The 25,710-nt window shown below is 32.0% G+C and overlaps 1 protein-coding gene across 3 annotated transcripts in view; it reads left to right on the top strand.

Annotated features, from left to right (window-relative positions):
* Positions 1-2,999: 2,999 nt before the first annotated feature.
* The window catches only part of LOC118179653 (cytoplasmic dynein 1 intermediate chain-like), a 140,030-nt gene continuing 117,319 nt past the window's right edge, over positions 3,000-25,710 (top strand). The window contains exons 1-4 of one of the 3 annotated variants that reach the window (XM_085815310.1): positions 3,000-3,390; positions 3,556-3,652; positions 9,945-10,032; positions 13,243-13,352. In XM_085815310.1, coding sequence (XP_085671436.1) covers positions 3,262-3,390; positions 3,556-3,652; positions 9,945-10,032; positions 13,243-13,352 — 424 coding nt within the window. In that variant the 5' untranslated portion in view covers positions 3,000-3,261. The remainder of the gene's footprint in view (positions 3,391-3,555; positions 3,653-9,944; positions 10,033-13,242; positions 13,353-25,710) is intronic. The other 2 variants (XM_085815307.1, XM_085815309.1) reach the window with 2 other exon arrangements.

The following is a 25,710-nucleotide window of genomic DNA, read 5'->3' as shown; positions in this document are numbered from 1 at the left end:
GAATTAAAATTATTTAAATAATTATACATAATAAAATCATTTTAAAAAAGAAATGCAAATCTAAATTGTATTTTAATATTTAACAGCCATAAATAATGTTTAAAACATTAGATTAAATTTATAGATATTAAAACCAATTACTTTTAAAGTAAGGTGATGTCACTGATTACATCATCCACAGCATAAAATTTCATAAAATATGATAAAGAATAAAATTTTTATTTCAAATAAAAATGCAAAATTAAATTGAAATTTTTTTGACGGAATTTATGCATAATAACACGCATTATTTTTTAAATAAAATGTCAACAAAGTATTGGTTACCATAAATAACTTATCCAGCAATGGGTTTACCATAAGTCGTATTACTCGCCAAAAGAAAAATTGCCAAAAACTCGCCAAAATCCGTGCAACCGTCTACTAAAGTAGCACCCCCAGTTCTAATTCACTCAGTAATTTTGGGGTTTTTTGAGTTTCTGAATCAGCATATAATGAAATTAGTCTGTTTTTAATTGCCTCATATTTATTATCTTGTGGTGGACTTAGCAAAATATCAGATACCTGTGACAAAATATCGGGTTCAATGGAACTTGTAACATAATAATATTTTGTTTGATCTGCACTAATTTTTGCATTTTTAAATTGTGCTTCTAGTTGAATAAACCATATTTTAGGATCTGGCTTCCAAAAATGAGGAACTTTAACGCTTACCTTGGCGACAGATGCAGTTGTTGCTTTAATTTCGGTTTCGTCTTCGTCAGCCATTGTAGATTTCGATCGCGCCGGGATACACCAGTGAAGTGTCTGGTATGCAAATGTAAGAAAATAACACTTCTGTGACTCCAATGGAACCAATATTTTATTCCTTACGAAGTTATAGATTCTTATTCATAAGATTTATTTACATTTTACATGCACGTAGAATCGCGTGACAGAAACCCGAAGTTTGTTTACTTCGTTCTTCGCGGAGACTAGAAGGTGTTGCCATTCCGCTTTAACTAAATTTAATTAGAAACTTGACGGAACTGAAGCGACACTACAATGTCCTTTAAATGTTTCACTTTTATAGCTAACTGACTTTCATATCATTTTATTGCTAACTGACTAGATAGGAAGCTTTTCCTACGTAGTACTACGATTATTTTAACATTATGAAAACGTTTTAAAATTAAATTCTTACTTTCCGGTTGATAGTTTATGCTAATGATAGAAAAGAGAAGTATTGAGAAATTTAATATTGTACACTAAAGCCAATAGTCAGCCATTGATTGTACTTCATTAATTTGGTCGAAGCAAATCATAAACTATTATAAAACAAATTGAATGGCTTTTGTAAATTTTTTTCTAGTTCTTCTTGTCTCGGGACTTCTGAACTCAAACTAGCGGAATATAAATTAAAATAACAAGGGATAATATTAAGAACACATGTAAATATAGGAAACTGAATTCTGAAGTTTCTCATCCTATTGAAATTATTTCATTTCAGTTCTGTAAGTTCACCGGTTAGTTTCTTATTTGAATATTCACCATTGTTTGCGGTTATTAATGGTTTAGGTATCTAGAAGAAGATGTGAACTGAACTAAACATTCCTAAATTCGTGAAAAGGAAAGTTTGGGCCATCCGAAAAAGCGGCGACCGCTGGAATGAAAACAAACAAGTTGATAGATGTGGCTTGTTTCTGGCGCTGCGATCACGAAAACTGGAGGCAGTGTCTAAACATAGCTCCGAAATTTTTTAAATAAGTGTTTAAGTAAATGTTTTCAACTCTCTAAAAAATTTTAATGCACCTTTCCTATGCAATGTCTCATTCATCAAATTGAAAAAGGAAACTTCGCTTCTTCGAAACTTCAGGTGTTTTGTTAGCTGTTCACTATCAACACGAGAAATCCAAAAGAGGCCCTGACACGGAATATTCAGATAAGTAACATTCTGTTTTCTATACAATATCTGTTTCTCTATCACTAGAGTGCCATTAAATTTCTTTATTTATTATTTTTCATAAGATTCTAGCATTATACAATAGTTGGTAATAGTAGCAGGTCATGTTGTTCTTTTCTTCGTAACTATTCCGTAAAGACGCCACATTCCTTATCAATAGTCCGTTCTTATCAGCAACTCACACCCTTCGGGGCCCCCCCTTTTCGTGCTTAGGAATTTCTTTTGAGGGAAAAATGGGGATCTCTTGACCATCGATGAGTATAGATTGTGATTTTTGTAACTAAGATCCCCGACTTTTTTTTTTCAGGTCTCAAACTTAGACTATGAGCAAATAAAAATACAGTGTGACGGACTTTGTTAAACTTGTACTATAATAAATTACAACAGTTAAATTAATAAATTAATTTTATATTTAACTAATATTTAAGAAAAATAAACTGAATAATTTATTTTTGCTGAAATGCTCTCACACTGTGTATGGATTTTTGATTTTGTCAACTACTGATTTTCTGAAATATACATGAATTTTTTGGGAACTGTAATATTTAATGATACTTTAGTTAAAATATTATGTACATCTCTGTGATGATATATGTCTTTTCTAGTTAGGTCTCAAGATAAGGGCATACACATTACCATGTAGGATTTCATTCATTTATTTTTTTTTTATTAAACTTAGCTAAAGTTTGCTTCTTAAAGGCCCTAATTTTTGCAGATGAACTCCTTAACTACACTCATGGACACAATCTTATTTTAGGATATTTTCTACTTCTTTTCCTTTTCTTTCTATAGGCCTTTTTTTTCCCCTCTATTATTTTTGGGCCATTTATTTAAAATTTTATTTTGTCCCATCTTTTCTTTCTGGCCTTTTGAACTCGTAAAAAATGTACGAAGTTCCTTTTTACTCTCCTGAAATACGAAATTGCCCCCCTTTCTATATACCTTTCCTTCGCACCTATGCTTGATTTTTCGCCCATCGGTGTAGAAAGACTTAGCGGGTGCAAAACAAGACATCTGTCTACTTTGTCTGTCTGTCTGTCCTAAATCCGTCTGACATGCGAAGCGAAAATTACACGTTTCCGCGGTATCTTTCCCCCCCGCCTCGCTGAATCTCATTCGGTCATTCCTCAGATGACTCATTCTGGAACTTATCTTCTACTTGTCATCGAAATTTTTTTATGTCTGAAAAGTGCGGTAATTTCTTCAATCTGTTAGAGACGAATATTAGTATCCTGCTGTCTGTTTTGGGGATTTAAAATGTTGTTTTCTCTGTTACATAGGTAAATTGTCTAGAAATAATGTGCTTTCTGTGATGTTTTCTTATGGAGGAATATTTAGGTAGAAAGGATCCCATGGCAGATCGAAGAGCAGAATTAGAAAGAAAGAGGCAAAAATTAGCCCTTTTACGTGAAGAAAAAGCGAGAAGGAAACGTGAGAAAGAAGCATTAAAGGTAATTCTGAAGTAATGTAGTATGTCATAGACAGAGATTTTGATTTGACACTTAGTTTTATTAACTTAAAGAAGTACGTGAAAATTTGTAACGAGAATTTGTTGATATGTGTTTTTTTATTTTCTGTGACCTGTTAAAATAAAATTTACGTTTTTTCTTGTCTAGTCAGAGGAATCAATAATTAATAGTTTGAAGCGAGAAAAGGATGTTTTGGTGGAAACAGACAAGTTGTTAGCCTCATTAAATGTGACAACATCAATATGTTAGTATGAAATGTATTCCTCATTTTGCGTGGTTTAATTTTTTTTTTTTTTCCCCCTTTGTGTGTGTGTGTTTTAATGACTGAAAATGTTGTGTTATTATAAATGAGTTAAATGTCCATTTTTTGTGTAATTATAATAAAAGTGAAAAATTATTATTTAAGGACTATCATACGTTCATTTAATTTTTGAAACACATATTGGTTATGCAATATGTAGAGATGAAACTAATTAAAATTTTTTGCTCTAGTGTAGGATTGGGTGCCCCTTCGATTAGCAACAATTTTTTGTAAAATTTTGGCGATGAAATCTCATTTCTGGTTACCATGATAGTTTAACGTTGCTTTAGCCTCCTGATTTTTTTTAAATAAAAATAGATTGTCTACATGGTCAAATTTAAAGCAGTGCGCAATGCATAATTTCTGCATTTATATTTTATTTTATATGTCAGTATTGTAGGTGTAAGTATATTGTCAGATTCACAAACCAAATAAAACATCAACTGCATATCTGATTATTTAGATTTGCCTTTTATCTGGTTTTCCATTTATGTGCTGGTGTATTTGTAGAATAATAATGCTAAATTTTTAGGGTAATTTCAAAAATAAATTAATGGTCAGGTGTTTTTTCGTTTTAAGTAACCAGATAAAAGAATATGATAATCTTATATTGTGTTAGTTTTTCATTAGAGCTGTAAAAGTATGATCAGTTGTTTTGTTACTAAATATACCAGTGTTGTAATGTTTTTACATAGTTGTACGTTTAATTTTGGAAAATTTTGTTTTGGTTATCTTGAGTATAAAGGAATGAAAACCGTTCTTGTATATTATGCAGTCTGACTGTAACTTATGATGCCATGCTTTAGAAGGTCTGAAAATCATCCTATAATTACTCATAATCCTGTTTTCCCTCACTAAAAGAAAACAAATAAATAAATAAAATGTCATTGGAAGTATTGTGTATGGGGCTACAGACTGCCTAGATTTAATCCTAGTCATTTAAAAAATATTGACGAATCATTTAATTAATTTAGAAGTCAAACAACAAAAATCAGCATTATATTTTGAAATTTTCACAGGACTAGTTTCGATGGTTTTACCGAACCAACATCCGCAGCTGCAAAAACGCAAATGAAATAGATAAGATATAGTGATAGATAAGAAAGACTGGACAGGAGTGAAGCTACTGGTGCCATCTGTTGACGAAACCAGAACTAAAACATAATTTCTTTAACAGCTGAAGGCAAAGAAGAATCATTTAATCTATTGTGGTCTTAACCCTTTCGCGACGGGCACCTCTGTTACCGAAGCATTCTCTGGGACAGCATGTTAACCGGATGCGTCATCCTGTGGGGACAGGTAATTTACGCTGCTAAGCCTAACTTTGGAAAAAAATTCGTATAAATTAAATTTGTCACCAAATTTTTCCAATTTTGGGTACATTATGAGAAGAACGTTCAGGTAGTTGTCAGAATTAATTTTAAGCCTTTATTAGGTAAAAGTATAGTTTAGGGTACCCCTTGGCGATTTTTGGCGGTACACAGATACTGATTTTGTGCAATTCTTTGACTCGTTATTTTGGCTTGAGAAGCGGCGATTCCAAAAATCGCCGCTACACAAAACCAAAATAGCAAGACAAACAATTGCACAAACTCGATATCCATGTACACATCGGCTTATTTTCACTTTAAAAAAAAATCCCCGAATTGCACAAAAATGGCATTGCGCACTCCCTTTACTTTGTGTGTACACAACGATATATTTTCACTTAAAAAGTCAAAGGAGTACCAAATTCTACAATATAGGCAAACAAAAAATACATAATCTCAATAAAATATGTTTTAAACCAAATAATAAAATAACATAAAAAAGGAAAAACATGTTATGCATTTAAGCACTACCAAAAGCAAATATTCACTTACCATGATTTTTGAGTTCGCTTCGTACACCCAGAGCCACGTAAAAATCAAAATATCAATCATACTCAAATGACTTTTTTCAAACCAGGTACTCTTTCTGATCGAACGCTTCACATAGGCACCATCTGAAATTTTCTTCCTACAAACCCATTCAAATCCATCTAAACGGTTTTTACGTTTGACTAGACGCATATCCTTCGTACATGCAGGACACTTATAATGGCTACTAAGTAAACCTTCATTTACACACCAGTCAATTGAAGCTCTTTTCCCCTTTCGCTCCAAATCGTACAGAAACTTCAAATTAATCTTACTACATTCGGCCATTTTACCTTCTAAAGGATCAAACCAACGCACACTACAAAAACACTTACAAAACATCCCATGGATCAAAATTTCCCAGAATCATGCACCTGATTACGTCACAATAGGGTTTCCATAACATTCAACTACTCAGGCTACCATAAATGAAACAACAACTTGGCGATAAATCAAACAACTTCACCATAATACAAGGGGTACCTTAATGTCTACTCTGCCCCTTTATTATTATATTTTCTTTAAGAATTTTATAAAATACTCATTCTAGAATAATATAATTTTCCCCTTATCCCACAAATAAATATATATGGAAAAATATCCAAACAATCGCAGATTTTATTTAACACACAATTAAAATTTAAAAATATTAAAACTGTCATTCATAAAAATTCAATGAGCAAACAATGAAAAGTAAGTTTCAAAATGAGAGTGTATGATATTCTTTGAATAATGGGTGTACGCAAAGTACAACATTGCATTAGTCACAGGAATATATAATATCTGCTGCAATTTTATTCAGCAAATTTGACTCTTTTAGCATTTGTATATGTTCTATGGTCAGATAGTGCTTTCGTTTTGCCATTTAAAAAAAAAGAAAAGAAAAACTTTCGCTAAGCGATACAAAATATTCGTCTGAATGCCTGAAAACTCAAAGAGTAATAAAAAAAGTCTCTAATGATAGAACATCTACTCCACTATAACCGATAAAAAAGTAAAATAAAAATAAGAAAAATTAATAAATTAAAAGTATTCCAGAGCATCAAGAATATGTTCATTTGTTTATATAAAATGCTGCAGTAAGAGCCATTACATTACTTAACAAACAAATTAGCGATTATGTATATTTTACATTTAGATACTGCTTCCGTTGCCATTAAAAAAAGATGCATTTTGCTGACTATTAAAAATATTCATCTCAAAGCTCGGGAAATCTAAGAGTAATAAATAAAAATCTCTAATGATAGAACGTCTGTCCCACTGTATGGCAAAAATAAAAATGAAAAGTACCTCAATGCAGCGAGAGCACGTGCATTTGTTTATATCAAATGACGCAGTTAAAGAGACATTACATTGCTCTACACCCACCCATGAATCTCACTCTCATTCCGAAACAAAATACCAAAAATAAAAATCATTGCATAGGAAGGTAGGTAAACATACTTAACTTTCGATATATTTCCCCATAACAGGCATACAGCTACATCTAGCGGCAACAAAAACTATTAATTAAACGTTCTATCAAAAAAGTCAAATGGGGTATGCTTGTCCGGTAGAGTGAATTAAATGCCAATTAAAATATGGCACACCCGGCCGTGAGGTAATGTTCGCTGCTGGTGCACATATGACACGCCCGTACTGAACGGTTTAAGTTACGCAGACATAGGAAGGCAAAAAAAGTGGAGGATGGCATATTATAATTATTAATGGTAATTTGAGCATTAAATATCTGATCAACACATCAGAGATTGAGTGGATAAAACTTACCTTGGTACTTGTTGTACTTGAATTACTAGTAGCTTGTTGTTGGTTTAATTCCTGGCAACCAAACAAGTTTCCTGTGTGGGATTTTCATGCTTTCCTAAAACTAATACAGTCAAAAGTCTTTAATCCGGACTCATTGGGACTTCGAAGATTCCGGATTATCATTTTTTCTGGATTATAGATCATCAGTTTAAATCTGGTAAGATGGCATGCAGAAATTATAAAATTAAAAATATGAAACCGTAATTTGTGAAATAAAGAGCAATTACGATCTAAAGGGTATCAAAATTTACAAAAAAAAAAAAAAAAAAAAAAAAAAGCTTAATATTTATTTGTTTACTTTATTAAACATTTCTTTCAACGTGCACATGCGTAAAGCATACATTACGCATAGTCGAAATTAGAAAATTTCAACCAGAAAACTATTTGATGTGCATTTGTGATATTTATAATGACGAGGAAATTGGTTTAAATTGTATCGGAGTACATCGAGATGAAACACTACATTTAGTGAGGAATTATAAGGCAAATAAAATAAAAACATCAGCCCTGAAGATGAGAATAGTGCTGACAAATCAACTTCAAGTTCATTGCACGCTGCGACGTCCCACCTCCCCGCAAAGCAGCGTGAAATTGATAAACAGATTTCGGAATGGTTTGAGAAACTAATCACTTCTCTGCCACTTTCTTCATGCCTTTATCCATTTTTTGCAGCAATTCCACTTTTTGTTTAATGGACATTAAACGTGCTTTTGCTTTGTAGATCCTTTGGCAGCTCCAGAATTGGAAACTCTTTTTGACATAATCGAAAGTTCAAGCGTACTTTTTATGAAATTGCTCTTAACAGTCTGCAAAAAATAATAAGCCGGATCCAATTCAAAGATTAAGGAACAATGCAATCTGCAACATTAACTGAAATAGATAATTGTAGCTTAGCTTATACTGTTCGTTATACATTAAACGCACATGCGTAAAGGTATTATGTGCATGCATAAATGCATTGTGCGTTTACGCATGTGCAGAAAGTTTGTAGCTTTGAAATCCGGATTATGGACGTCGGGATTAAAGACTTTTGACTGTATCACATCTGTAACTACTCAGCAGCACATCAAAAGAAACAGTTCTTGGAATTTTCACTTTTGAATTATCCAATTGGTTGATTTATGCAAAAACCTGTTCTAACTTGTTTCTCATAGTCATAGGTATGAAAATCCTATAGAAGGTAACCCTTTCCTTTTGCAGAATACCCATTGTATTCTGTATTATAAAATCAGTTGCATCATTAGCTCAAAATTGTGTGTATTTTCAGACCAATTTATTAATGAAATAACGTGTGTAGCTGTGATTCATGTCTAATGTGTAACAACCACTAAATTTCTGTGTTTCAGTTACAGTATTTTTTAATTAATGTTCCAATTGGATGAATTTAAATATTTTGACTAAGTGCCAGCAAATGTGAGCATAATTTGCATTGATAGTTATACTATAAGGTTCAAGTGCTTATGCGGCATTCTTTTGCTATTAACCCTCCAAGCAGCATGATCTTTTTTTTTTTCTGTTTGGTAAGTTTGTTCCTCTTCTTAGACATTAGCTCCATCCCTAGTAATATTTTATTGTCTTTGTTTTCTTAAGGATGGAGATGATTTTTATAATTTGAAAAATCATGAAATAAATCTCGTGTATATTAAGGCAATAAATGCTATTCAAAGTTAAATCTTGATAAAATGGATCTGAAAAACTTCAAATTCAGTTGTTACATGAATGTCAAGAATTAATTATTTTGTTTTGTAAGGAGTTTTTTTTTAATTTTCCTAAAATTTACAAATATATTATTAGAAATCTTTCAATTGTGCAGATGTTAATTTCAGACATATTACTTTAAATTTCATTTATTTGGCATAATGTTAATTTTAAAATATTAATTAATAAGTTAAATAATAACGATCTGTTGCACAAAAATGGTTTGTAATTAAAAAGAGCACATTAAAAAATTTACCATAAAATAGCATTTTAAAAAATGATTAAATTTAATTTTGAAATGTTAATTAAATTTGTAAGGTGTGCTGAAATACTGATCAGAGCAGCAGAGATCCTGAACTTCTAAATCCCCTCAAACTATCATTTCATATATTTTTGATGACGAAAAATTAAGAGTTAAAGGTTTCTGGTGTTTCAACCAATGTTATGCAAACAAATATTTTGTTTCAGTTCTAATCCTTTATTCTTTTAAAAGATTGTAATGACACATAATATTTAAAATGAAATACATAATTTACATACAGATTTTTGTTTTTTTAACATGCTGAATTTTGGAATGGAATAAAGTGTGAGTTTTTATTTTTTATTTTTCAATGTTTACATATGTGTAGTTTATAATATTTTAATAAAAGTTCATGCGTTGTGAAAATTTTAGTAATACACACAGTCCATAAACTGTGTGTATTAAGGTTACAATACAATACGACGATACGATTGCTTATCTTTAGACTGTTCTGATTCACTTTCTTAGATATAAACACTAATAGATTTAAATGTTATCCAAGTATTTAAATTAATTTCAATGTCTGTTTCAGCTTCTCTGCCTAGTGCTTCAGATTCTAGCTTGTCAGATACTTCATTAAATAAATCCATTATTGTTGTACCTCCACCTCCTAAACCAAAGTAAGTTTTATTTATTTGATTTGAATTTCTTTTACTCTTTCTCATCAATAAAAATATATGTATGGCTATTGTTTTCATAGAGCAGAAAACAATGTTCTTGAAGGAAAAAAAATGCATAAAACTAATAACTCCTTTTGATGCTTTTTAAAATATTATATATAATTTCATGTGTATATGTTGATGATGATCATGATGTTGATAAGGCCCGCTTGTGAGAACTTGTGGAAGAAGATCAGTATGCAACCTCTCAAGAGCTTGCTAAGGAGTTGGACCTTAGTGTTATGTCCATTAGTTGTACTATGCATCACATAAACTTGACATACAAACTAAATCACTGGGTGTCATACAAGTGACTCTAGCTGATAAGGACAGACAACGGGCCTGCACTGATCTGCTCGGATATCAACACAAGCCAAAATTCTGGACCGGATCCATCACTTGTGATGAAAACAGGATTTACTTCAACAGCAGAGGCTAAAAAGGGTGTTGGTCTGCACCCAATAATCTGAAGGTTTAATACTGAAAGTTCAGAAACAAGGACTATGAAATTCAAGAAGCTAAGCACTCTGGCCTGCCTACTGATGTTGATGAGGCCTGCCTGCAAGAACATGTGGAAAAAGACCAGTATGCAACCATTTAAGAGCTTGCTAAGAAGTTAGACGTTAGTGTCATGATCATTAGTCGTGCTATGTGTTACATAAAACTTGACGTACAAGTTCAATTGCTGGGTGCTGCATGAGCTGACTTAAGCAGATAAGGGCAGACGTGTTTGGGCTTTCATTAATCTGCTCGAATATCAATGCAAGGACAAAATCCTGGACTGGATTGTCACTTGTGATAAAAAGTGGATTTACTTCAACAACAGAGGCCGAAAAGGTGGTTGGTCTGCACCCAGTGAGTGCGTTGGTAGCATTGCAAAGCGCAATTTGAGTAACAAAAAGATCATGCTTTGTATCTGGTGGGACTGCCATGGTATTATCCATAAAGAGTATCTGGAAAAAGGTAAAACCCTTAACAGTAAGGTGTTTAGCGAGACCTAGTCCATGTTGACACTGCTATTAAGAGAAAAACATTGAACTGAGTTCTAGCACAAAAAGGTAATGTTCCATCAAAATAATGCACGACCATATGTGTCTGTGTTTACCGGCTGGACTCTGTACATTCTGGAATGGTAGCAACAAACAACAGTAACAAAAAGATCATGCTTTTTGTAACAAAAAGATCATGTTTTGAGTAACAAAAAGATCATGCTTTGTATCTGGTGGGACTGCCATGGTAATATCCATAAAGAGTATCTGGAAAAAGGTAAAACCCTTAACAGTAAGGTGTTTAGCGAGACCTAGTCCATGTTGACACTGCTATTAAGAGAAAAACATTGAACTGAGTTCTAGCACAAAAAGGTAATGTTCCATCAAAATAATGCACGACCATATGTGTCTGTGTTTACCGGCTGGACTCTGTACATTCTGGAATGGAATCTTTTGCCACACCCACCATATAGTCTCGACATCACTCCTTTGGACTTCACCTTTTTTCCGTGCTGCAGCTACATCTTGCTGGTGCTGTCTTCCATTCTGCACAGGACATCTGAAATGAGGTTGATCTGTTTTTGGATTTGCTGCCACCAAGTTTCTGGACTGAAGGCTTTGAAAAAACATTGGCAGAAAATCATAGATTTAAGGTGGTGATTACTACCCACACTACTGCTTTCATGTTTTTTTTTCCCCCTAACTTTATTAAAAACATTTTTTTGATGGAAAACTTCTGTTACAACCAGATATATGTGTATGTACATGTAATAGGATTGAAGTCATTTACATGGAGATGCATAAAATAGTTGAATTAAGAATTATAGTAGTCTTATCAACTTTAATAATTCTTCATTCTTATCTACAAATATTTTATGCCAACAGAGATAAATTGGCACAATAAGTGCAGATATCTTGCAGAACTATATTGGTATATCTATATTTTATAAATATATTCAAAGAAAAGAGCAGTAGCGAAGTGAGACAGAGAATGTGATGTGTTTGAGGTGATTGCCCTGTTGAGAAATGGTTTGGTTTCACATTTAATCCCTATTTGTTAATAAAATGTTTTGTTCCCAAATTGAAATAATTATTCACTGAAGCTTTTATCCTAAGTTCCTGCATCATTAGCATTGCGCAGGAATGATTTGCTGGAGGATAATGTAATCTGATTATAAACGACAATTTGGCTGATATATCTCTTTCTTCTGTCTTTATCTTTATCCATACTGTATATCCATCATTCAGCCTGTGGATATCTGAATTTTGCTTGCAAGAAAATATACTATAGGGTAACTACTTTTTTTTTTTTTTTTTTCTTTTCTTTCTTTATAAAAAATAATTTAAGCTTCCTGAACAGCAGTAAGACTGTTCTAGAATTAAAAAAATATTTTAATGTTAAATCTACTGTGGGAAACTTCACAAGGTCATGGAAGGACATTGTCTACAGATATTTTCACAAATGCTTGACATAATTTATGGCGAACTATTATATTTCATGATGATGCTAATTATATTCTCAAATTCCGAATATCAAAAGGTAAAATTTGCCATTTAAGGGAATATATGAAGAAATGTAGAGAATTGTTAAGTGAAGATGATATAATTGAAGATCTCAGTTGCAATGACTATGCCCCAGTCGTAATCAACTGATGGCATAATCAATAGCAAAATCTGTAATATGTATTTAAATGCAGAAAATATTGCCATTGTTAGGGAATAAAAGTGACAAAGAGGTTGCTAAGAATAAAAAGATTTCTGTTGGCAATTTATTGGGAATTCTCAATAGGGCAATTGTGTGATTTGAACAATGGAACTTGACTGCTGAAGGAGGAGTAATTACTCTTCTTGTAAAATTGAAAAGATGAAAAGAAATTATGAGCCACCTTTCCTCCAGGCTGTTTAAACAACTTAATTTGAAAGAAATATTTACTAAAATAAAATAAATGTTAACATAGTTTTTAAAAAGAAACAAAAAATTTTGTTTGTTTAAGTTCATAAATGCTTTTTATATTACAGTCAACCAATTTTGTAATTTCTATAAATCATCTCTCAAGATTTAAAATGATAATTTGGAAACAACAAACTATTCCGGATGATTCCAAACCTTAGATTTTGTACTGTATTATTTTATAATATAATGAATCGTGTTTTAGATTGAATGACTTTTGTTCCCCCTTAGAAAGGTTAATTTATCTCTGGTTAAAGTGCATCAAACTTCTGTTCAGCCTCAAGAGAAAGTTGTGTATGACAAACAGACACAGACCTTGCATTCCAGCAGTGATAAAGAAGGTATTAAATAATAATATTGTCACCCTTTTGTAAGATGTAATAAGTATTATTTTTGGTTATGTGGTGTTGATTTTAGCTTGTCTTTTTTCTTAAGTTATGAACTATTTATAATAGGAAAGTTACCTTACTAAATTTGTTTCTGCATTATTAGTGAACTTATTTTACTTTATATATTTATTTTATTTTGCATAATTGCTTTTTAACATGATAACTTTTGCATGTAGAGCAGTGTAAACTTATAATTCGTGAATTCGATCTTTTCAGTGTTAATATTGTTGCATGCTCTATGGGTTCGTTATGAATTGAATGCACAAATCCGATGAAAAATGAACAAAATATATTATTAAATAAAAAAACAAATAAAACAAAATGCTTAAATTTCCTCAGATATTCGCACAGTGTTATAATATCTCACAGTAGTTATCTTTTAACTACTCAAATGTTCAAGAGAACTTAATTCAAAACAGCTAAAGAAAGCTAATCCGCGAATTTGCTACAGTCAACAAGAGCAGTTTTCTAAACAAACTCTTAAAACAACTAATGAATTGAGAGGTTTTCATGCCCCTTATATAAGCTTTTTAAATGCACGAGAAATTTCTGGTATTTTCTCGAAATCAATAAGAGATATTTAATTGAAATCTTGATCGAAATTTCTGGTATTTTCTCGAAATTAATAAGAAATATTTATTTATTAAATGTTAAATGCACGCGCTCTTGTATTTTTAATTTTCCGACTTAGCTTTCTTTTAATATTTGTCATGTGCTGCACTGCATGGGGAATAAAACAATTTTATTTATAATTCTACTAACATTAGCTATTTAAATACCAAATCTGTATCAATATGTTAAGTTGATGAAATAGATCTTTCATAAATTCATAAATATGGTCATTTTAACTTAATTTCAGTGCTGAAACTTAAAAATTTATTTCATTGTAACTTGATTTTACTGTTCAAACTTCTTACTAGTTGGCTGCACTTCATTTAAACGTTTTCCTTGAATTATTCTAATTTAGTTAACCAATCCTTCAAGGTAAGTTAAAAATTACTTCAAAAAGTGCAGATTTTGAAATTAAATATCCTGCTCATTTTCATCATTTAAAACCCTTCTGTGACTGGAATTGTATGGCTGCAACCAATAATTGAAAAAAATAAAGGCCAGGGTAAGGGTGTATGTAAATATATATATTTGTTTGGCACTGCTGATTGCAATAAAAAAGTGAGATGCACAGTATAATTATGCACAACTATAGCAGTCTCATGTACAAAATTTCAAAATTCTACGACTAATAGTTTTTGTGTTATGGGAGATACATATCTATAGACGTCATGAAAAAATCCCTTCTGAATCCGTTTTGGGAATAAAAAAAAAATCTGTTGTGGATACCACATGACTTCCTTGTACAGGATATTAAATTATACACACTTTTTTTTTTTTTTTTTTTTTCTTCTGAATTTCATTTAAACTTATTTCCTCAAATTTCATTAGAGATCTATTACTTATTCAATTCATTCAGTTCTCACTTCGTAGCAAAGCAAAAATACACAAAAACTCAAAACATCTTCATTAAAACATTGTAAAATACAGAAAAACATAAAATACAGTTAAAAAAATATACATATATTTATTTATTTATTTATTAACAATTTTTACTAAAAAACAAGCAATCTGGCCAGCAAGCAGGACGACTTGGTCGCATTTGGCATTCAAGTTGGTGCAGAAACTGACTTAATTCACTATTCTACTAAGAGTTTCAAATGCAAACAAATTGTTAATAAGTCTACAACTATTGAATTCAGATTAATTAAAGCCATAAAAATCTTAACAGGAACATAAGAACAATATAATTCATCCACATTTAAAGCAAAAAATACATAATTTACTAACATACAAAAATAAGAAAAGACTGAACTCACCGAACCGGGTAACAGAATCTGTATATACGGTGGCTCACAGAAATGATCGAAAACTTTGAATTTTTGTATTCTTTTAATGAACATTAAAAGTAAAACAAAAGGCTTTTATTTTATATAAATTCAATATTTTTATAGTAAATACATTTTTAAAAGATTAAAATTAAATTAAAAATCATTACCATTTTTTAATGAGGAAAAATAATCAAACAGTTTTAGTAACAGCCAAAAATGACAAAATCTTACATTCTTTTTTCTTCTTAATATCTTGTGGGATTACACTTAATCACTTCATTTAATCTTTTGGGCATTGACAACACAAGTTTTTTTTTTTTTTTTTTTTTTGTTTTTTTTTGTTTCTTTTGGACTTATTTTATGCCACTCCTCTTGAATCACTGCTTTCAGTTGCTGTCATGAAGCTATGCTCTGTTTTCGAATTTTCAGTTCTAGTTCCTGCGAAATATGTTCAATAGGATTAAGATCTGGAGATTGGGGTTGTGTGTTAATTACTTCTGGACACTTATATAACAGCCAGAGACTAAAACTATGTAGTATGCTTTGTATCATTGTCCTGGTAAAATTTAAAACTATTTTATAGTTAAAGTTTTTGTGCTGAAGATACCAAAGTTCTCTTCAAGATGTCCAAGGTACTTATACTGATCCATAATACCATCTATTAAATTGGATATTACCAACACCAGACTTGTGCCATAGATCCCCATACCGTAACACTTCCTCCGCCATGTTTAACACTTGGTACTAAGTTTGGGTTCCAAAATTCTTGTTTGAGTTTTTTTTTTTTTTCTCACCAGCACTCATCCATCTGAGCTGAAGATGTTAAATTTGCTTTCATCAGCAAACAGCACTTTTTTCCAGTAATTGGGTGTCTTTTGTGTCAGCCATTTTGTGAAAGTGAGTCTTTTTTTTTTTTTTTTTTTACTTACATGAAATTTTTTTCTTGCTACTCTCCCATAATATCCTGCAGATTGCATCATTCTTCTTTCAGTTTCTGGATTTACAGATATTCCATATATTTCCCGAAGTTCCTCAACAAGTTTAGGAACACTCAGTCTTGGATTCTTTTTAATATTTCTTAGAATAAAGGGTTTCTATCCATCAGATAACTTTGATGATGGTCTTCCAGGTCTTGTTTTATTTTGAATGCAATTCTGTTTCTTATAACACTTAATAATATCAAAAGCTGTAGAATTACTTAAATTGATAAATAGGAAATTTTTCTAATAGGTTTCCCTCTCTTTCTTTTGATGCAAATCAATAACTACAGTCAAAAGTCTTTAATCCGGACTCATCGGGACTTCGGTAATTCCAGATTATCGATTTTTCTGAATTATAGATCATCAGTTTAAATCTAGTAAGATGGCATGCAGAAATTATAAAATTAAAAATATGAAACCGTAATTTATGAAATAAAGAACAATTATGATCTAAAGGGTATCAAAATTTACAAAAAAAAATCTTAATATTTATTTGTTTGCTGTATTAAACATTTCTTTCAATGCGCACATGCGTAAAGCATACATTACGCATAGTCGAAATTAGAAAATTGCAACCAGAAAACTATTTGATGTGTATTCGTGATATTTATAATGACGAGGAATTTGATTTAAATCATATCAAAGACGGAATACATTGAGTTGAAATACTACATTTAGTAAGGAATTATAAACCAAATAAAATTAAAACATCTATCCTGAAGATAAGGATAGTGCTGACAGATGAACTTCCAGTTCATTGCGCGCTGCACCCCCCCCCCGGGCAGAGCAGCGTGAAATTGATAAACAGATTTCGGAATGGTTAGAGAAACAAAGGATATGCCTTTATCTATTTTTTGCAGCAATTCCACTTTTTGTTTGATGGACATCGAAACATACTTTTGCTTTGTAGATCCTTTGGCTGGCCTCACAAATTCTATTTGACATAATCGAAAGTTCAAGCTTACTTTTATAAAATTGCTCTAACAGTCTGCAAAAAATAATAAGCCGGATCCAATTTGAAGATTAAGGAACAACGCAATTTGCAACATTAACTGAAATAGATAATTAGATAATTTTAGCTTAGTTTATACCGGTCATTATACATTAAACGAGCATGCATAAACGTATTTTGTGCATACGTAAAAGTATTATGCGCATGTGTGAACGCATTATGTGTTGCCGCATATGCAGAAAGTTTGTAGCTTTGAGGTCCGGATTATAGATTATTCCGGATTGTGGGTGTCCGGATTAACGACTTTTGACTGTAATCTGTAGGTTTCTAACGATGTTTCCTTTCATGGCTGAGCCATTTGAGGAAAATATTAAAATAACAAATATTTTCTAAAAATTAAGAATTGCAACCTCACCTATTAAACCTGATATCGATTTGCTTGTTCAACAAAAGCAAATTTATCCATCTCTTTAATTTGAATTTTGTCCATCTTTATGAAATACAAACTAAATGAAATGAAACTTTAACAAATTAATACAGTCAAAAGTCGTTAATTCGGACACCCATAATTCGGAATGATCTATAATCCGGACCTCAAAACTAAAAGCTTTCTGAGCATGCGCCACGTTGACACATGCACATAAGCGTTTACGCATGCGCGTAAGACCTTTTACGACTGCGCATATGAGTGTGCGCAAGTGCAGAATACGTTTTCGTGTGCATGTTTTATGTATAATGGACGTATAAGCTAAATAATTATCTATTTCAGTTAATGTTGATGATTGCGTTGTTCCTTAATTTTCGAATTGGATCCGGCTTATTATTTTTTGCAGACTGTAAGAGCAATTTTATAAAAGTAAGCTTAAACTTTCGATTATATCAAAAAGAATTTCCGATATATATTTGTTAATATGTAAAGGATCTAAAGCGAAAGTATGTTTTGAAATCCGAAATCTGTTTATCAATTTCACACCGCGGCGAGCGCATAATGAATTGGAAGTTGAACTGTCAGCACTATCCTTATCTTCAGAGCAGATATTTTTATTTTATTTGGCTTATAATTCCTTACCAAATGTAGTATTTCATCTCGATGTGCTCAGTCTTTGATATGATTTAAAACAAGTTCCTCATCATTATAATTCACTTCCGATAGCGAAGAAAGTAACAAAGGTTATTGAAAACAAAAAAATTTCGATTGACAAATTAGTCAGTATTATCGACACAGCAATTATAGGACTTGAACAGCGGAGCTTTGTAACTGAACAAGAAATTATGTCTGTTTAATAGAATTAAAGAGAAAGTATTATCACATAAAATGAAGCAAAACAACTTACATTTAAAGAAATAATTAACATTAAACAACTTACATTTAAAGAAATAATTAACACACAATAACACGCCGAATAAATACTAAACGCTGATTTTTGTTGTTTGACTTCTGAATTAGTATTTAAAGAAATGTTTATTAAAGTAAACAAATAAATATTAAGCTTTTTCTTTTTGCAAATTTTGATACCCTTTAGATCATAATTGTTCTTTATTTCATAAATTACGGTTTCATATTTTTAATTTTAGAATTTCTGCATGCCATCTTACGAGATTTAAAGTGATGATATATAATCCGGAAAAATTGATAATCCGGAATCGCCGAAGTCCCGACGAGTCCGTATTAACGACTTTTGACTGTATAAATATATATCTATACATATCTAATTTAAATTTTTAAAATTAATAATAAAAAGAAGTAAATTTATTTTAATAAAACAACATAGAGCTAATTTTTATTTCAATTTGTATGTGTGGCCTGCAAATTATTTTTCTTTGCAATAGACACCCATGCCATAAAGCTTACAATTCAAGTTCTATCATCAGTTATGGCTAGTAATTGCATCAACAGGCATTTATTGTTTGAAGTCCCATATTTATTATGGAATCCGTGAAATGGGGCAGCTCTTTTCCCCTACATACTTATCTTGCAAATGTTCTAACTTTCTTCACCCATGCCGATGGCCAGAAACATCTCAGATATTTACCATGTGTTCTAAAGTGAAGACATAGACCACAACTGGAAATTAAACAGTAAATAAGTATACATGTGAGGAATAAAAGTTTGGAAATAAAACTATAAGTGTGAATATCAATAAACACACAAGATTTTAGTGCTAATATTTTGTAATTTATTTCTGTTTTCATGATCCCAAATAGTAAAGAAGTGGTATATTGCATTTTAATATTTATTAGATGAAATTAAATCAATCCTTCAATATAATATTTATCCATTGCACATGCAAATTGCATTATTTTGTAAATATATAATATGCAGATTAAATTTTTTAAATATTTTTTATTAAAATAAATTATAAGTTTCCAGTCTTTTAAATGTTGAAAATTTTGTGTTTTAGTTGTTCGGTTTAGCTTTTGTTTGATTGTATTAATTTTATAGAGTAAAGAAAATGATTACATCTGCTTGAAGCTTGTGCAATATTACTCAGAAGCTGCAGTTAGAAAAACTATAAACAAAAATATTAGAGTCAAAATATTGTTCATCCTCCCACCTTGCAGTATGAAATTCGGGATTGAGTGTTGCAAAATAATAAAAAATTAAACATTGTTCTCACAATTCCAATCAATGAGGAACTCTAATTATCCTTCCTGATTAGGTTATTGTGGCCGATTTTAAATGGGTATGGATTATTCTATTTGTTTTTACAGGTACATCATCAATTGGAGTTTGCTCTACTGAAATATTTTCGCATGGTTGACTTCCGCTGAATTTCGATGGAAGTTTCGATTGAAGCAAGTGCATTGCATGTTCCAACAAAATTTGTTCCATTATCAGTATAAATTATGGATGGCTTCTCACGTCTAGCAGAAAAACGATGAAACGCTTGTAGAAATGTATCTGTCGTTAAGGATGTAACCAGTTCCAGATGAACACAACAGTACACTGTGCAAGTGAATAGGCAAATCCATGCCTTCTTGTAGTCTCTTAGAAATACAGGTCCAGCATAATCTATGCCGGTTATTTGAAACACTGAGGCATCCTGTACCCGATCTATAGGAAGTGGTGGCGCTGGTGGGTTAATATTTTTGTTTGAATAACGCTTACAGGTTATACAAGTTTTCGAACGTGAGAAACTCCAACGTGTCCTTTCAACTTATGCTCTTCCATTATTAAACTTCTTATAAGAGGATGATCATTTGGCAAAATAGCAGGAGTTCTGAACTCAGATGTATCTTCTCTTTGAAATATCGCGGTTTTAGTTCTGATGATACCACAATCAATGAATGGATTAAGACTTAAAATTCGTTTATATTCTCAGCTTCATTTAACTCAGATACAGTAACTTCATCCTTTTTCTTGTTTTGATGCTTACAGTTGTAAACAAAACGACACATCCACGCTACAAGTCTGATTGTCTTACGATAACTTGAGGATCTAGTAGCAACTATTTCACTAGCATTAAGATTTATTAAGGATGAAATAATCCTTTTCTTTTTCTCAAGAGCTATTTCTTCACTAAAATTTTCTTTTGGCCATTTTTCTGGTGATAAATATAGCCATTTAGGGCCTTCCCACCATCTAGATTTAATTAAATAAGAAGCAGAACATCCTCTCCTGGGTAAATCAGCAGGATTCAGTGATCCTGGTACATGCCTCCAAGATTCAATAGAAGTCGGTCTCTTTATTTCCTTAATTCTGTTGTGAACAAATACGTCCCATATTTCATTTCTCTGTATCCAAACTAGTACAGTAGAAGAATCTGTCCAAAAATAAATATCATCAGCTTGAAAATCAGGTATTATGCTGGATGCTAAACGTGTACATATTGTAGCTCCAAGAAGTTCCAATCGAGCTATTGTTGTCTTTTTCCTTCCGCTGGGTGCAACTCTAGCTTTAGCTTGCACCAAATGAACTTGAACCGAATCTCTTGTTTGTACTCGAACATATGCCACAGCTGAATATGCAAGTTTACTTGCATCACTGAAGAAATGAAGTGAGATATTTTCAATCTCACGATCACAGTTTAACCATCTTGGTATTCTCATTCTTTCCAGACACTGCAAATCATTCAACCATTTACAAAATTGTGATTTTGAATTTGAATCAACTTCTTGGTCCCAAGATAACTTAACTTCCCATAGGTGCTGAAGTAAAAGTTTCGGCACAAGAGTTACAGGGCAAGTTATTCCTAAAGGGTCGAATATTTTGTGTGTAGTAGCTAAAATCTCTCTTTTAGACAAAATTTCTGGTAGATTGTAGGTGATGTTAGTAATATTAAGGCAAAGGTAATCTCCACATCGTTCCCAAATTATTCCTAATACATTTGTGGTACTAGAGGAATTATCTGTTGGGTCACTATATTCCCCACCACATAATTCTAGCTTTCTTGTAGTTTTAGTATCTGGAGCAACTTGTATGAATTGTTGCAATTCTAAATAATTTTTCACACTCGCTAAACAATTATCTACATAAAAGCTCTTCTTCAATTGCTCAATAATATCCACTTTATACTTTGAGTTTCCATTTAGTTGTTTCATAGTGGATTCTAGAAGATGGTGAATTACAGAAACTAGCTAGAAAGGGCTACTTGTAACTCCAAATACTACCCTACAATGCCTGTAAATACTTCAGTTTTCCATCAGTTCTATATCATAAGAATCTTAAATAGTCTTTATCCTTAGGGTTGAGGCTTATTTGTAAGAATGCTTTTCGTATATCTGCAGAAACTCCTATTCTGTTCATTCGGAATCTATGAAGAATTGAAGGGATCAGTTCAATAAGGTTCTGGCCTTTTTCTAGACAATCATTGAGAGTAGGTGATCCTTTTTGTTTGGCCGAGGCATCAAACACTGGCCTGATTCGTGTAGTACTGTTTTCTTTTACTACGTGTTGATGTGATAGATAATGGCATGTTTTATCAATTTTGCTTTTTGGTACTTCTTCTATGACGCCTCCCCATTCCCATTCACTAAAAACTTCTCCATAAACATCATAAAGTTTCTCAGCTTTTAATCGTTTTACTGTAGAAGCTAATCTCTTTACAGCTAAGTCATAGTTATCTTTTAACGGTAGATGATTATCAAGCCATGGCAAGCTGACTTGAAAACGTCCCTCTTCGTTCACCTTTACAGTAGACAAGAAATGATCTCTTGCCTCTACTTGAAGTTACAGTTTATTTTTCTTCTCCGAGGGATCTAGAATTCCAAGTGAATCTAGAGACCATAGATCGGATATCAATATTTCGGTATTCAACATGGATGTGACGAGCAGTGCGGAATGTCCGAGATCTCACGCATACTATTTTTCCCAAAAAAAAGTCCAACCAAGTTTTGTTTCTATAGCAGCAAGGCCTGAAGTAAGCAATTTAAATCCTCCAGTCATCAACTTGCCTGCAATGTCAGCGCCAATAAGTATTTCTATTGGTCCATTACTATTGTCGCATACGGAAATATTGTTCTCTTTAAGCTCTCAAATCCACTTGCCATTAGCAACTGGTGGTATACTTCCATAAATAATATCTTGGCTAAGAGCTTTGAAGTTACAATGATAAGTTCCGTCCGTTTTAGACAAGAACACTGTAAAAACATCCTGGTTTATGACATCAGTACATGACCCGCCAAATAATGAATGGCTCAATCTTTCTTTAGATGTACTCTCAAATTTTATTTCATCTGCTGTGGTTTTTAAAATATAAGATCTTTGTGAAGCTGAATCGTTAATAGCATGGGCCTGGCGCTTTCGATCTCGCCCCTACAATGTAACCGTTAAAGTTTGCAAAAACACATTTGTTGTTCTCGCCAAATTGATGAGGGTTTCATCTCGTTCAGGTACTGCATCCGTATTTTCATCCTTATTCATGCTAACAGGAACTGGAGATTTTGATTCAAGTTGGATATTTCTACATACTTGGATATTTCAAAAGTATGGGGTGTTTCTTTCCACAAATCACACATGATGTTCGTTTTTTACATTTAGCTATTACATGTTTTCTGTCTAAACATAAAAAGCAACTGCGACTATTTAGAACTGCTTTTTGCCTTTCCTCAGACGTCATCTTTCTTGCTTTAACGCAATCATCAGATGCATGATTTCCAGCACAAAAAATACATCCAGTTAAATTTTATTCAGATGTTCATACCTGCCAACTTTTACGAATTTTTCGTAATTTTTACGAAAATGCGTTTGTCTTTACGATTTTATGATCGTAATCCATTTTTTACGATTTTTTTCCTTTTTCAAGTGTTTTTAGTGATTTTTGCCGAAATTTTAGAATTTTTCGACAATTCAGGGATTTTCGCCAATTGCATCGTGTTTTACCGCCAACTACCGACTACTTCGAATCCAGTAACCTGCGGTTTCTCCCAACTCGCCGCTTAACCAGCCAATCCAATGCGCTGAACTTGTTTCTCCCACTCTTTTCTTTGTGGGCGCTAGATTATTTTTTTTCGCGTTATCTTATAATTGGAAATCAAACCAGGGAACTTGTAAATTCTTTGAAAGATCACGCATGAGAAAAAGAATTTTTTCAATATGTTAGAAAGTACTTTTCCTCAGCCTGTGATTACATTGTAAGGAAGTTTCCTTTGCAAAATGAAGTTCTTTTAAATGCTGAAGTGGCAAATTTGAAACAAATTGAAAATTCATCTTTTGAAAAGATTTGTTTTTTTATTGATAAATTTCCATTTTTGGTAACAATTAAAGAAAATGAATGCCATAATGATGCTTTAGATGAACTACAGAACCAATTTTCTGCTGCACAATTTGAAGACTTGCCAGTTCTGGAGAAGATAGACTTGATATCCTCGTTGGTACCTGAAAAAGAATAAAAAGAGCTGATGGAACACCAAAATATGATTGACTAGCAAGAGTTTTATGTGCTATTCTTGTAATTCCACACAGTAATGCTGAGTGCGAGAGTCTTCAGTGTTGTGAAGAAAATCAAAACTATGTTTCGTTCTTCATTTTCACCAAAAACTCTAGAAAACATTTTAATTGCTGAATGTTATGAGGAAACTAATTGTTATGACAGGAAAAGCCAAAAAATGCTCTCTAAATTCATTGCAATAATTTTTTTTTGTAACATTAAGTTCTTGTTTTATGTTTCCTAATAAATTTTTTAGTTACTACTTAATTGAGATTTACTAATGTAAGTACAAATTTCTTTTTCCTATTTGTATAAATTGTTATTTTTTTAATATCAAAGCATGATATTAATTCTTCGTGTTCTTCTGAATTTTGGACAAATCTTCTGAATTTGGGGGAGAAATCTGAGTTTTTATCTTTAGAGGTTGGCAGGTATGGATGTTGCTATTAGAGTAGAAGCAGAAGGTGTTTTAGAAAATTCTCCACAGTTTTTGAAACCAAAGTGTTTAGCATTCCCAGACATAGGAGTCTGATATTTATTAAAGCACTGAGTAGCTATAGATACTATCTCTTCACCTTCAATTTCATCGAGCAAAAATGAAAGCAAACCATCTAAATCCATGCAATGTGTTAATGCATTTTTTCTTTTTGCTCACTGCTTTCAGATTTTCTCTGACTGTGATTAATAACTCAGAATCTTTGCCATGCTCTTAATGTATCATCTGGCAATGACGATTCGACTAGAGGATATAACATCGCCGCATATTTATCTCTAGCAACACCCAGAACTTCTAACGCTCTAAGTTTTGATTCTAAGTTATCATAGAGTTTTCGTAATGAAAATTTCTGCTGAGAGTTTTTTAATAATACTAACGAAAGTAGATCTCTAACATACACTTCTATAAGAAAGTCTTCTTTCCCAAAATGCGATTGCAGCTGTTGTAAGGCTTTACTATAACTTTCACCACCGGGCGGAAAGCTTTTGATTAACTCTTCAGCAGATGACCTTTTTTCCATAGACTGCAATAAATATGCAAATTTATCTTGATCATCTAAATTGGGATCATTATCGATCTTTTTAAACTGGCACCAAAATCCTAACCAGCTTTTAATATTCCCATCAAAAATCGGAAGTTTAAGCTTAATATAACATACAGTAGTAGCATTTTGAGTTAAGCTTTCATTAATAACAGAACCGTTTTCCTTTTCAGCTAGAAGCGAAACTAATTTGCTTTCTACCATTCTCTGCTTATCAATATAGCATTCTGACTCATCAAACTCATTTATCACAGTTTCATCTTTTTCAATTTTAATCAATTCTTCTCTATAAGTCTGTTCTATTTCAATCATGGGTTTCGCTTTGTTCTCAACTAATTTAAATTTCGAAATTTTTCCGTCTAAAGATAAATCATTTTCATTCTTCTCAAAATCATTTAAAGCTTTTGTAAACAATCTCCTAAATTGAGATTGTTTGCACTTCAAAACATCCATTATAAATAAAGGAAAGAATTCTACTTGCAGATAAGAGTCCTTCCAGCAGACGCCAAATGTTCAAAAATTCTCACCAAATTTGTTACCTCAAGAATTATTTATTACTCGGAAATAACTATCTATATCTCTTTAGTTATTT

This window comes from Stegodyphus dumicola, chromosome 4 (assembly GCF_044657685.1).
Source record: "Stegodyphus dumicola isolate Sdum_Otavi_A_Nest chromosome 4, ASM4465768v1".
In the NCBI taxonomy this organism is placed as follows: domain Eukaryota; kingdom Metazoa; phylum Arthropoda; class Arachnida; order Araneae; family Eresidae; genus Stegodyphus; species Stegodyphus dumicola.
Note: the sequence above shows the minus strand (reverse complement) of the source record. Positions and strands in the feature narration are given on the sequence as shown.